General features: G+C 38.1%; 1 protein-coding gene across 1 annotated transcript; it reads left to right on the top strand.

Annotated features, from left to right (window-relative positions):
- The first annotated feature begins 937 nt into the window (after nucleotides 1–937).
- On the top strand, nucleotides 938–10,943 carry LOC127972913 (anoctamin-7-like). The gene is made up of 11 exons (XM_052576904.1): nucleotides 938–1,138; nucleotides 6,177–6,279; nucleotides 6,360–6,471; nucleotides 6,551–6,605; nucleotides 6,820–6,917; nucleotides 7,016–7,170; nucleotides 8,124–8,329; nucleotides 8,723–8,859; nucleotides 9,542–9,632; nucleotides 9,939–10,058; nucleotides 10,163–10,943. The coding sequence occupies exons 2-11, from the start codon at nucleotides 6,207–6,209 to the stop codon at nucleotides 10,298–10,300; spliced, it is 1,185 nt and encodes a 394-aa protein (XP_052432864.1). The 5' UTR covers nucleotides 938–1,138; nucleotides 6,177–6,206; the 3' UTR covers nucleotides 10,301–10,943.
- Nucleotides 10,944–12,113: the final 1,170 nt, after the last annotated feature.

The raw sequence follows: 12,113 nt of genomic DNA, 5'->3' as shown, positions 1-12,113 counted from the left end.
TAGCAGAGAAGGAAGAGAGGAGTGACTGATACACATTAAGGTCAGTAGTATTTTTGGATTTGCACCACACCCTTTCAGCAGCTCTAAGCTTAGAACGGTGTTCGCATAGAACATCAGATAACCAAGGGGCAGAAGGGGTGGTACGGACTGGCCTGGAAGACAAGGGGCAAATAGTGTCTAAAAGAGATGTAAGAGTGGAGCAGAAAGTATCAGTAGCACTGTTAGCATCAAAATATGCTAACAGTTTAGGGGAAGGAAGTGAGGATGAAAGCATTGCAGATAGCCGGAGAGGGTGAGAGTGAGTGTAGGTTACGTCAAAAGATGACATGTGGAGTGATGTGTCAGGGACCATGTTAAGGTTAAGAGTGAGGTGGAAGTGATCCGACGTGTGCAGTGGATTAACCAGTACATGATCAGTAGAGCAGTGTTGTGCATAAATAAGGTCCAGTTGGTTGCCTGATTTGTGAGTAGCAGTAGTTGACACTCGGTTGAGATCAGAAGAGGCAGAGTGTGGAAATCAGCATACAGAGGTTTTTCTAGATGGATGTTGAAATCCCCCAAGCATAACTAGGGGAGTACCATCCTCAGGAAAGGTTAAGAGCAGCACATCTAATTCATCAAAAAAGTGACCTAGTGGTTTTGGGGGTCGATAGACAACTACAAAATTTATTTTAAGAGGGTAGGTAACAGTAAATGAATGAGATTCAAAGGAGCTGTTGATACCTGTCAGGGACAAAGACAGTGAGGGAAGAGGACACAGGAGGTTTTTCAAAAAGTGGGGTTTTATTACACAAACTATTGAAAAGTTATATAAGGACCAAAATTAATAACTAGGCCTATAAAAAGGTCAACAAAAATAACAGAATATAAGCTGAAATACATCAACTCATAACGTAAGGTTAACTAAAAAAAAAGATACAGAAGAAAGCTTATATAACAGCTTGACACAACCAAATGACATAGAAGGGGTAAACAAAACTAACACTTGGGAACTTGAGAGCTAACTAAGGACAAAATCCCCCTGGCACATGGTGAGACATGGTATGGCCTAATGATATAGGCTCCCAGATGTAGGCCTCCTCAGCCCTTAGCCTCTACTTTTGCCCAACCAGGAAGGGACTGCACCCAACAGGTCCAGGTAACTCAACAAAAAAAAAGAAACATAGGATTAGAACACTCCCTGTAAATCAATGTAAAGGTAAAGCAAAAAAAAACCAAATCAAAACTGTATTGTGTTCCTTATTTAAATATCATAGTTTAGATTTCTGTAAATAAGTGCAACAAACTAAGGAGGTGAAATAAAACAGTAATAAAATGTTTAGAACTGAGGTGATGTTACCCTGTGTGGTCGTAGCCATCACAATACCCAACGATGGTAAAGGATTAAACTTCCAATCAGTAGAGATGAGCAGACCAGTACCTCCACTTCTTCCAGTCAAATGGGGGGAGTGGGAAAATGAGAAATTATTGGAGAGTGCTGCAGTGTCCTCTGGTTTGATCAAGATCTCTGTTAGAGCCATGAGGTTAAACCTTGAATGACTAATAACAGAAATTGGCTTTGTTTACAGCAGACTGGCAATTCCAGAGACCAATAGAAAAAAAGTAGTGTATTAGCAGACATAGGCAAAGTGTGCAGGTTGTTAAGATTGTGCTGCCTACATTGTGTGATGTGTGGTTTGCGAGTGGTATTGATAGTAGGGATCTGGAAACACATAGTAAGAATTGGTTATAAACAAAAAACTGAAACAGAAATGAAACAAGGAGAAGGAAAAAGAGATTAATCAAAGGCTACGTTCACACTACAGGGTTTAATGCTCAATTCCGTTTTTTTGAAAAAATTCGATTTTTTTGCAAGGCCGTTCACATTTCCAAATAAATGCCACCTACCTTTTGTGATCTCCTGTGTGAACATGAAGTGACCCAGAAGTGACCCGCATGCGCAGAAGAGTACTCAATGGTAAACAACATCACTCGTTGTTTGCGGAAGTAGCTAATGTTAAACATGGATGTAAACAACAGTGTAGTCAACAGCGGAGCTCTTTTTGCAATATTAAAGTTATTTTCCCAACGGAGCCAGCACAATTACAATCTTCTCGTTTTAAGAAGAAAATTAAAAAGAAGTAGAGCAAGGTTTTTGGCCATGGCGTTTTGTGGAGCAGTGTTAGCAACGTCGGTACAGAGAAACGTGTGGGTGCAGAGTCGCAGCCAGGAATGGTGGGATACTGATGTGAGTGGCTCTTCTCGTTCCCGCCTACTTCAACGCAGAATTATGACGTTTGTAGCGTATCAATGACGTGCGGGTCGGATACATGTGGCCTCGCTGTTCAGACTGAGGTCGCATTTCAAAAGATCAGATACGTATCAGATTCAGGACCACATATCCAAGTGGCCTGGGTCACATTTGAAAAGATCGGATCTGTGTCGTTCAGACAGAGTGAAAAGATTAGATAGAGGTCACATAGGGGCAAAAAAATCGGAATTGGGTCGTTTCAGCCTGCAGTGTGAACGTAGCCAAAACAATACTTAAATTCCCTGCCAGTGTCCCTGCCCGGTGGAGTTGCATGGTAGAGTTGATGGTCTTTACTCTCTTCGGTCTTCACACAAGGAGGGCTTAACTGTAGGGCTGCCGCAACTGCTGCCATGGTATACTAACCTTTTTTATACCCGACAAAACGGAAATTGAATTCAGCTGAACACACTTTACTGTTTATCACAACAAAGGTCTGAGCAAGCGCACGACACTGACAACGCATGTGATAGAGTATGTCTCTACACCGTAAACAAACAAGTGTTTACTAGCAATGACAACTGCACTAAACACTTATAAGACAAGAAATAAATACACTTACGAACTGCTTTTAACTCCCGCTGAATTAACTGCTTCTCACAAAGGGTATTTCTTTACACTGTCTTTGCATATATGCAATCAGAAAATATTGTGAACAGATATCTTAACTGCCTCAACTGAGTCCTTTCAACGCTCCTCTCATGCATGTCTGTACTTCGAACCCTGTCTCTCAGGATCAGCCCAGACACCCAGCAGTAAAAATTAATTTCAGCCTCCCAAATCTGCGATTTCATTCATTTGGTCGTTAGCTATTGCGCATGACCATATGTGAGGTTTGGAATATTGATCAACTAGTAAATTGAGAGCTTCACCTCCAGGCGTAGCTCTTTCTTCATCATGACAGCCCGGTACAATGACGGCATTTACTGCTGCCACTGTGCTGATCCACCTGTTGATCTCATTAACCCACTCTCACTCTTGAAAAAGACCCTTAGGTACTTAAACTCCTCTAATTGGTGAACTCACTACTTATCCGAAATAGACAATCCACTCTTTTCTGGCAGATATCCTCCAGACTACATCTTCAGGTTAGGTCAGCAAATACCCATCCCGAATTACAACAGCCTAGAACAGGCCATGCTTTCTTTGTCTCAGCTGTGTGATGATTTGCCAAAACCTCTTGGAGGGCAACCAAAAGCCCTTCTCCATGGCTTACCTAAGCTCCTCCAACACCCAAATGCTTGCTTCCTTTGAACACTGCAGCCCTTCTAGCCTGCCAATACATGTCTGCAGAATAAGGAGACCCACAAGTTAACCAATCCCAAAAGTTCTCCTTCATGTCCAGGTGGCCTCCCTAAATGTTGACATGCACCAGCAGGTTCTTTGGGTTCAGGTTCAACAGCCACCAACAGCCTTCCAGACACAGCTCATGGCAGCCAATTCCACATTTGAGGCTTTGAACACGGCTCACTCTGAGTGTATGTACCTAGCATACCTAGGTATAAGGAAAAGCTTCTCCGTAGGTGGGAAATTAGGGAAATCCAGAAAGGATCCTCAGCCAATGTTACCATTTGAACCTAAGTATTTTTTGGGGTTTCCTAGGTCTGTTCGTAATCGTATCCAACTCACCACCAGGGGAAGATCAGTAAATAGCTCTGCTCCTCTCTTTACTTGTCTGTCCAGAAAATATAGCCTACAAAGTTGATCAAAGACCTTTGGCCTAATGTGGTCTGGTACCAAGTACACTTACAGTATGAATCACCTTATGTTCAAACATGGTGTTTATGGCCAATCAATACTAAGCACAGAAATTAAAACACCACTTGGGTTCAGATCTGGCAGGCCGATGTTCTGTCGATTTGTCCTACCCTGTCAGATTTTCCTACATCCCACTAAAACAGTGGGTAGTACAATACAACATCGAAAAATGCTAATGTAAAGTTATGGTTTATAACTACTATATCTACACCTACCACAACCCTAAACCTACCCTTAAAGTAATGCAAATACAGTATACAGTACAATTTTGTGTTACATTCATGGTTGCAGCTAGAAGGGATACAGCTACAGGAAACCAACAAATATTTTTTCTACCAATTAGATTGTGTTTTTATTAATATCTACACCTACCCCAACCCTAAACCTACCCTTACAATAATGCAGATACATTAAAAATAATTGTTTAGAATGAGAAAAAGGTCCCGATATTGATGTGTGCATGCGCAGTAAACCATGGTAGGAAAATCTGAAGTGTAGGATAAAATGTCAGGACACTGGTCCTCCCAATCCCCCCTCCCCCTTCAAGTTTCTCTGATGTCCAATACATGACTGTAAAAGCAAGAAGCAAGTCAGAGCCATCCCCTCCATGACACAAAGTTGCAGTTAGTGGACCCTCTTGTCTACCGGGCTATACTCCAACACAGTGATGCAGAGTCAGGGACTTGTGAATTTTCCCACCCTCGCTCGGCACCTCTCTCTCTAGGTGACTCCAAAGAAGGAGATAGTCCAATCCCTATCTGGGAGTTCTGTTCAAGAGCCAGAGCTGTGCGTAGAAGTGAGGTCAACTATATCTAGCTGGTAATGCTCTGCCTCCTGTACTTACTCCGGCTTCTTCCTCACCAGAGATGTTACATTCCCTGTTCCACAATCAAGGTACAGTCCTTAATGCAACCTGCAAGCTCCTCTCCCAGACCTGGCTCCAGGAGAGGGTCCTGTTATTCTTCTTCTGGTCTTCTGGTCAGGGTCTCACTGTTCTGACTCATTTGTGTCAAAGGGGATTATTGGAGGTGGGCGGGGGTCACTCTTTTGGCGCTTTTCCACTGCGTGTTATGTCTCGACTCTGTATGGCTCAATGCAGTATGTCAAGGCTCGACTCGGCTCGGTTTGCGTTTCCACTGCAGTTTAGTACTGCTTTAGAGTGGGTGGGATTATTCACATATCATTGTTGAGCCACCTCTACTGCCACAAATTGTGAAAAACTTTTTCATTCCACGTCAACCCATCAAGGTCTCTGCTATCAATGAGAGGAACATCTGTACTTCCTCAACAGACAACAAAACAGCCATTTTTGGGTTGTTATAAAAGGTGCACTCGTTCAAAACAGTTGCGTTCGCTCCTTCGCTGGCTTTGCTGGTTTAAATCTAGCAGTTCTTTTGTGTTTGTAGTGGTGATGATGGTGGAAAACCCGCCAAAAGTGAACCATACCATGCTGTACCATGCACTATAAATATCTGGCCTCTCACCTGGGACTAATTTGCCCAGGGAGACCCTGTGTCACTGAAGCACTCAAACCCCTCCAAAAATGGGTCAATAAAACTATATTACAGTATCTGTAAGTGCTGTTTTCTTTTTAAGTTTATTTAAGATTTGAAGTACACCACAATATAATCATTTAGCATACTTGATTTTCACAAGGGATGTCCAGCAATGCAAAATTACCAAAACTGCCTAGACAATTTAGATGTAGGAATGACAAAGCAACCATGAAACAGTAGATAGAGGGTTTAGGAAGGAGTATAGCAAGGCAAAATCAGCTTAACATTTTAGCTGAGTTTTGGAATATAGTAAATTTGGTATGTTGCTTGTTCAAGATGGTCTGCTAGATCAGCCAATTAGCTTGGACTAGCTAGATTTTGTCTACTATTAAGTTCCTGTGACTCAGTGGTAGAGCATTGCTTTCACAGCGCAATAGTTCATGGGTTCAATTCCCAGGGAACACATTGCAAGCATCTGCTAAATGCATAAATGTAAATGTACTATGATTAAAAAGTTGACACCTTTTTCTAACACATAAAACTTATTTAAAATAATCATTGATTAGATCAGATATTGCAGCAACATTTTTACATAATAATTTACTTACTAAGAGAGCTTTTTCACCCCTCTGTAGGCTGGAAGGATAGCTAGCCTTACTGGTTCTATGCTAAATTTGCTGGTTATTCTGTTGTTGTCACGGCTCTACACTTACCTGGCCCAAATTCTTACACGATGGGGTAAGCTATTTCATGTTTACACATACTATTTAGTTATTTCTTTATGCAAATACAAAGTATCATCCACTTCCTTCTATAAGAAATGCACCGCACCCAGACCAAATATGAGGACGCGTTCATCCTCAAGGTCTTCATCTTCCAGTTTGTCAACTTCTACTCATCTCCTGTTTACATTGCTTTTTTCAAGGGCAGGTGGGTAGCTATGCAGCATATGAATTAATGAATATGTATGAGGATTAAATTTTCATCTAATATTTAATCTGTTCTACAGGTTTGTTGGATATCCTGGAAACTATAATACACTCCTAGGAATCCGAAATGAAGATGTGAGTGCTTACATTTTTGGAAAGTAAATCTATCTTTCACTTGGTTGTCCCTTGATGGAATAAATCTAACAAAATGTACACAATCAGTCATACCTAAATACACAATCTTGAAATATTTCCCCAACAATCATAAAATTTGGCAAAATATGCATATTCTGGAATAGGAATAACTCTTTAATACTGTGTAACTTGGTTCTGTTCTTGTTTTACATAGTGTGGTGCCTCTGGATGTCTCACTGAACTAGCTCAAGAGCTGTTAGTCATCATGGTAGGCAAACAGGTCATCAGCAACATCCAGGAATTTGTCTTGCCGTAGGTCTTTATGTTCAATGCATCTTCTTAAAGATCTTGTTTACTCATTGTTATATATAAATAGTTAGGCCCAATATTTACCCCTCTCTTTCCAACAGTAAATTAAAGACATGGTGGCACAGGAGGAAGCTGAAGCCAGCTCCCAGTCAGGAAGTGATTGATGAACCAGACAGTGAGCCAGAGCTCAGCCCATGGGAAGCAAACTATCAGCTGTTGGTGTGTGAGGGGCTGTTCGATGAGTATCTGGAAATGGGTGAGTCCTTATGTCTCTTGTATCTACTTTAGACTGAATTTTAGATGTAAAAATATTATATTATTATATTATACAGTACATATGTTACAATAGTTTTCTATTTGCATATATTTTAAAATGTAATTAACTCCTGTGATGCAAAGCTGAATTTTCAGCATCATTACTTAGGTTTTCAGTGTCCCACGATTCTTTAAAAATCATTCTAATAGACTGGTTTGCATGCTATTTATTTTATTATCAATGCTGCAGCTGTGCTGCTTAATATTTTGTATATTTATTTTTCATCTATTCATCTAATAATTATTTTTCATCTATTTTTCAACTTTTTTTTAATATGGAAGCCCATTTCTGCCACTGAATAAAACATTTTTTAAATAAGGTTATTGTGACTTTTTATCTCACAATTTTTTCACAGAATTGTGAGATATAAACTCACAATTGCAAGTTATAAAGGCAAAATTGTGAGATATAGTCAGAATTGTGAGACTTATCTCAGAAATGCGTGATATAAACTCACAGCTATGAGTTATAAAGTCGGAATTGCCAAATATAAAGTCAAAAGTGTGAGATATAAACTCACAATTCTGACTTTCTTCACAGAATTGTGAGATATAAACTCGCAAATGCAAGTTATAAAGCCTCTTCTGCATAGACAGTCCTAATGGGCCCCCCTCCCCTTGAAAATATATATTGCAGACTTTTTAAGGGCCTTCTCTTCCTTTGGGACCAAGTCCAGCGCCCCTGTATATATATATATATATATATATATATATATATAAATTACATTTATAGTATGCCTGTTTAGAAGAGATCAGTTTTAATTTTATATCTCATTTGCAACACAATATATATTACCATTATATCAAAAACTACAATTTTGGTGGCTTTCAAATTAAATGGCATTACCATTCAGCTCAGATGAAGGCTGATTTTAAAACTCTTTATCTTGTCAGTTCTGCAGTTTGGCTTCATCACCATCTTTGTAGCAGCCTGTCCCTTGGCTCCATTGTTTGCTTTGATAAATAACTGGGTGGAGCTGCGTCTCGATGCCCAGAAGTTTGTGTGTGAGTACCGCAGGCCTGTTGTGGAAAGAGCACAAGACATTGGGATCTGGCTGACCATCCTAAAGTTCATTTCCTACCTGGCTGTCATCAGTAATGTACGTTTCTTTTTCATTTATAGTGATCTTTCGGGACAAAGCACCATTCTGAATTTATCTTATTCTGCTCTCTAGTGCCACCTGCAGTATATTCAGTACTTTAATGGATTTTCCTTTAGATAAAAAATTAAACCACTAGTCAAAAAATAAAAATAAAAAAAATAATAAAACATACATTTTCATCCTTGTCCTGCAAAATGTAATCATCTCAAAGTTCTGGGATCAGTCTTCCAGTGTGTGCACCATTGGTCTTCTTGGCCCTGCTATCACTGTTAGTCTGATCAACACTAAATTGTGAGCTCATTTACCTACAAATTTACCATTTATTAGCAAATTTCCTTCCAACATTAAGTTAATTAAACAGTCTGCATATCTTGTTTGATGTCTTGCCAGGCTTTCCTGATTTCCTTCACGTCTGATTTCCTGCCACGGCTCTATTATCGCTACACTACAGGCAGCATGAGCGGATACGTCAACTTCACCCTCTCAGTGGCCCCTGCAAACTTCACCCAAAGCAACTTGACATGCAGGTGAAGATCAAACTCTTCATACACCATTTCCAACACTACTGTTCAACAGTTTGCGGTTAGCAGGATTGTAGGATTTTGAACGAAGTCTCGTCTGCTCACCAAGGTTGCATTTATTTGATAAAAATTCAGTGATAAACAGTAATATTATGTAAAATATGTTTAAAATAACTGTTTTCTATTTGAATATATTTTAAAATGTAATTCATTGCTGTGATGCACAACTGAATTTTCCACTTCATAACTCCAGTTTTCAGTGTCATGTGATCCTTCAGAAATCATTTGAATGTACTGATTTGGTGCTCAAGAAACATTTCTGATTATTATCAAAGATCAAAGCAGTTTGGCTGTTTCCTATTTTTGTGGAAACCATGAACTTTTTCAGAATTTTTTGATGAACAGAAATTTCAAAATAACAGCATTTGGTTGAAACAGTTTTTTTTTTTTTTTTTTTTTTTTTTGTAAAAATGTTCAGTAAGTCTTTACTATCACTTTTAATGGGGTAAAACTGAGCCTTATTGAATCCAAACCTTTGAATGATAATTAATATTTTTATAAAAGATATATGAGATATGTCGAGATATGTAAGGTTAGGAATGATAAAGAGGCTTGTTAAGATATATATATATATATATATTATATATATATATATATATATTAATTATTTTATTTTTATTTTTTTCAGATATCGAGGCCTCAGGGATGATAAAGGACAACCCACACAAGATTACTATCATCTGCTGGCCATTCGACTGAGTTTCGTCATTATATTTGAGGTGCACAGTCTAGGATCCCTTTTTTTTACTTTGCATGTACATTTGTTCTGAAGATGGGCACGTGATTTTACTACCTAAAACTAAAAACATTTAGTACAGTACATAGAATGTACTTTACTTTTAATTATGAAATGATTACTAAAAGTAATATACAAAAGTTTAATTTTTTAGTATATAGTCTAAGGGTTTTCAGTATAAAGTGCCTTTCGATAGATTTGATATAGACGATGATTATAAAATGAAGACGGCGCACAATTTTAATCGTTGATGCTAATGTTTTTTTTTTTTTTTTTTTTTTTTTTTCAGCATGTTGTTCTCCTGATTGGGCGTATTATTGACTGGATGGTGCCAGATATTCCTGAGGAGGTGGAAATTAAGATCAAACGAGAGCATTACATGGCCAAAGAAGCACTGGCTGAGAATCAGGTGAGACTCAATACATTATGATCAGTAGCAACACCTCATTACTATTCTAATCTAATAATTAAAGCACTGGACCGCTGTATATTGTCCCTCATGTTTTTCTCCAGTCACTGAGTAGAACCATTCTTGAAGAAATGGAGCAGCAGATCTCTGCGCTGCGAAACAGAGGAAGAGCACAGAGTCCTAACAACATCTCGTCTCCCTCCAGTCCATCTCCTGAACATAAAGACAAACCTGCAGGCTGATATTTGACTCTTCTAATACACCTTTATACAATGTAAAGATGTTTTTGTAAACTGTTGCCTATTGAATATTGATAACATATCTTCTGTCCTTCGTGAGCTGAGATGAGCTCTAAAGGCATCCTATAATAATGGTTTAGAGACCTACCCTGCATCCTAAATCACACAAGAATCAATAATTGTGTATCACTCCAAGGTCACAGGGTCGTACATGATTAAAGAAGGCCGAATTATGTCACTTGCTTGTTGTTGCTGTTTTTAAAATGTATAACTATTGATGATATATAGTTTGGAGAAAATAATGTGGTCTAACATGTTAGTTTTAGTTAGACTCAATTGTAATAGTGTTGCAAATACTTTCCCGAGTATTCTCAAAAGATCATGACTTTATGACCTTTATTTCTTATATCGAACTTGTTCAAAACAAAGTTTATGCTATATTTGAGGCCAGAATGTTCATAGGGTGACAACAGAGAGACTGAATGAAGTATTCAGATCAGTCCGCACATCTCCCTTCTCTGGTTATTGTTTATTTAATGTAAAAACTGAAGCAGTTCGGTATGAATGATGAACTTTAACAACTAGACTAGAGTCATTTTTGTTCATCTCAAACATGTGCCACTAATAAAAGATGACAAAAGCAGCAGTGTCGGATCTACTGTAATAAATACAAAGATACTAACGAATGTCCTTAATCTTTAACACATAGCTGGAAACTGTGTGCAGCTGTGTTGGCCAATTTTGGGAGCAATGCAATGTTATCCTGAGAAGAACGGTTTGTTTTGTAAGATCCTTCAGCCTGGGCCCAGTTAATATCAGCTAAAAAAGCTAGGTTTCTAATTATAAACATAATGGTGTTGTTTCACATACCTGGTGTAAAGTGTCACGGGCCACTATTGCTATAAAGTAGGTTATCAGATTTATTAAACAGACACATTCAGTGTTGACACGGTTTGAAAAGGCATTCAGCTTGGACAAATAAAGCTCCTTATGGGCAATGATCTGATTAATTTTTCTTTCAAATTTATTTATTTTTCTTATTACGTTCTTTGTTTTATTTATTTATTTTCAATAGTCTCTCTGACTGTCTTTCAGCCTTTCTGGTCAGTGAAACATTTGATTGTTAAGCTTTTTTACTGCTTCATCAAACCAATATCAAATGAAGAACAGCATAGCTTCAAATATTTCAAAAATCTTAATAGAAAATCTCAAAATATTTATTACTTAAATATTTTTTTCTTTATAATATCTACATCGACTACAACTTTGTTTTCATCCTTGCTCCTTATATATATATATATATATATATATATATACATACATTTTTCTTTATGTAAACTCTTTGTTGGTATCAAGTGTCTCACATTGTTGGTTCCCTGTCTTGTTATGTAAATTAAGCAATATAAAAAAAATTATGAAAAAGCGTTTTTTTTTTTTTTTATTACTATTCTCGTTTATTTCAGTTTAGTTTACTTTGACTTTTAATGTGCATCACCCATCCATCCATCTGATGCGAACTAGCAGTCCACAATTAAACCGAGTGACTTTTATTTTGAAATATACTTCAGTCATCTGCGCTCGTGGCTTCACAGGCGCGAGGAGGAGGAAGGCGCAACCGGGAACCGGGAAATTGGGGTCTTGAATAAATAAGTAAGTGTGAATTCTAATACTTTGAATCTGTCATCGACACTCACATCAATAGACCGTTTTAACTACTAAGACGTTAACTGCTTTGAATAATGAACGGTTTACATCAGTGTTATTTTACAGTAATCCCTCACACTGCTACAAAGATGTGAGTTAGCATAAAATAGCA

This window comes from Carassius gibelio, chromosome B15 (assembly GCF_023724105.1).
Source record: "Carassius gibelio isolate Cgi1373 ecotype wild population from Czech Republic chromosome B15, carGib1.2-hapl.c, whole genome shotgun sequence".
NCBI classification, from domain to species: domain Eukaryota; kingdom Metazoa; phylum Chordata; class Actinopteri; order Cypriniformes; family Cyprinidae; genus Carassius; species Carassius gibelio.
The sequence above is the reverse complement of the archived record's forward strand: the minus strand, read 5'-3'. Positions and strand labels throughout refer to the sequence as shown.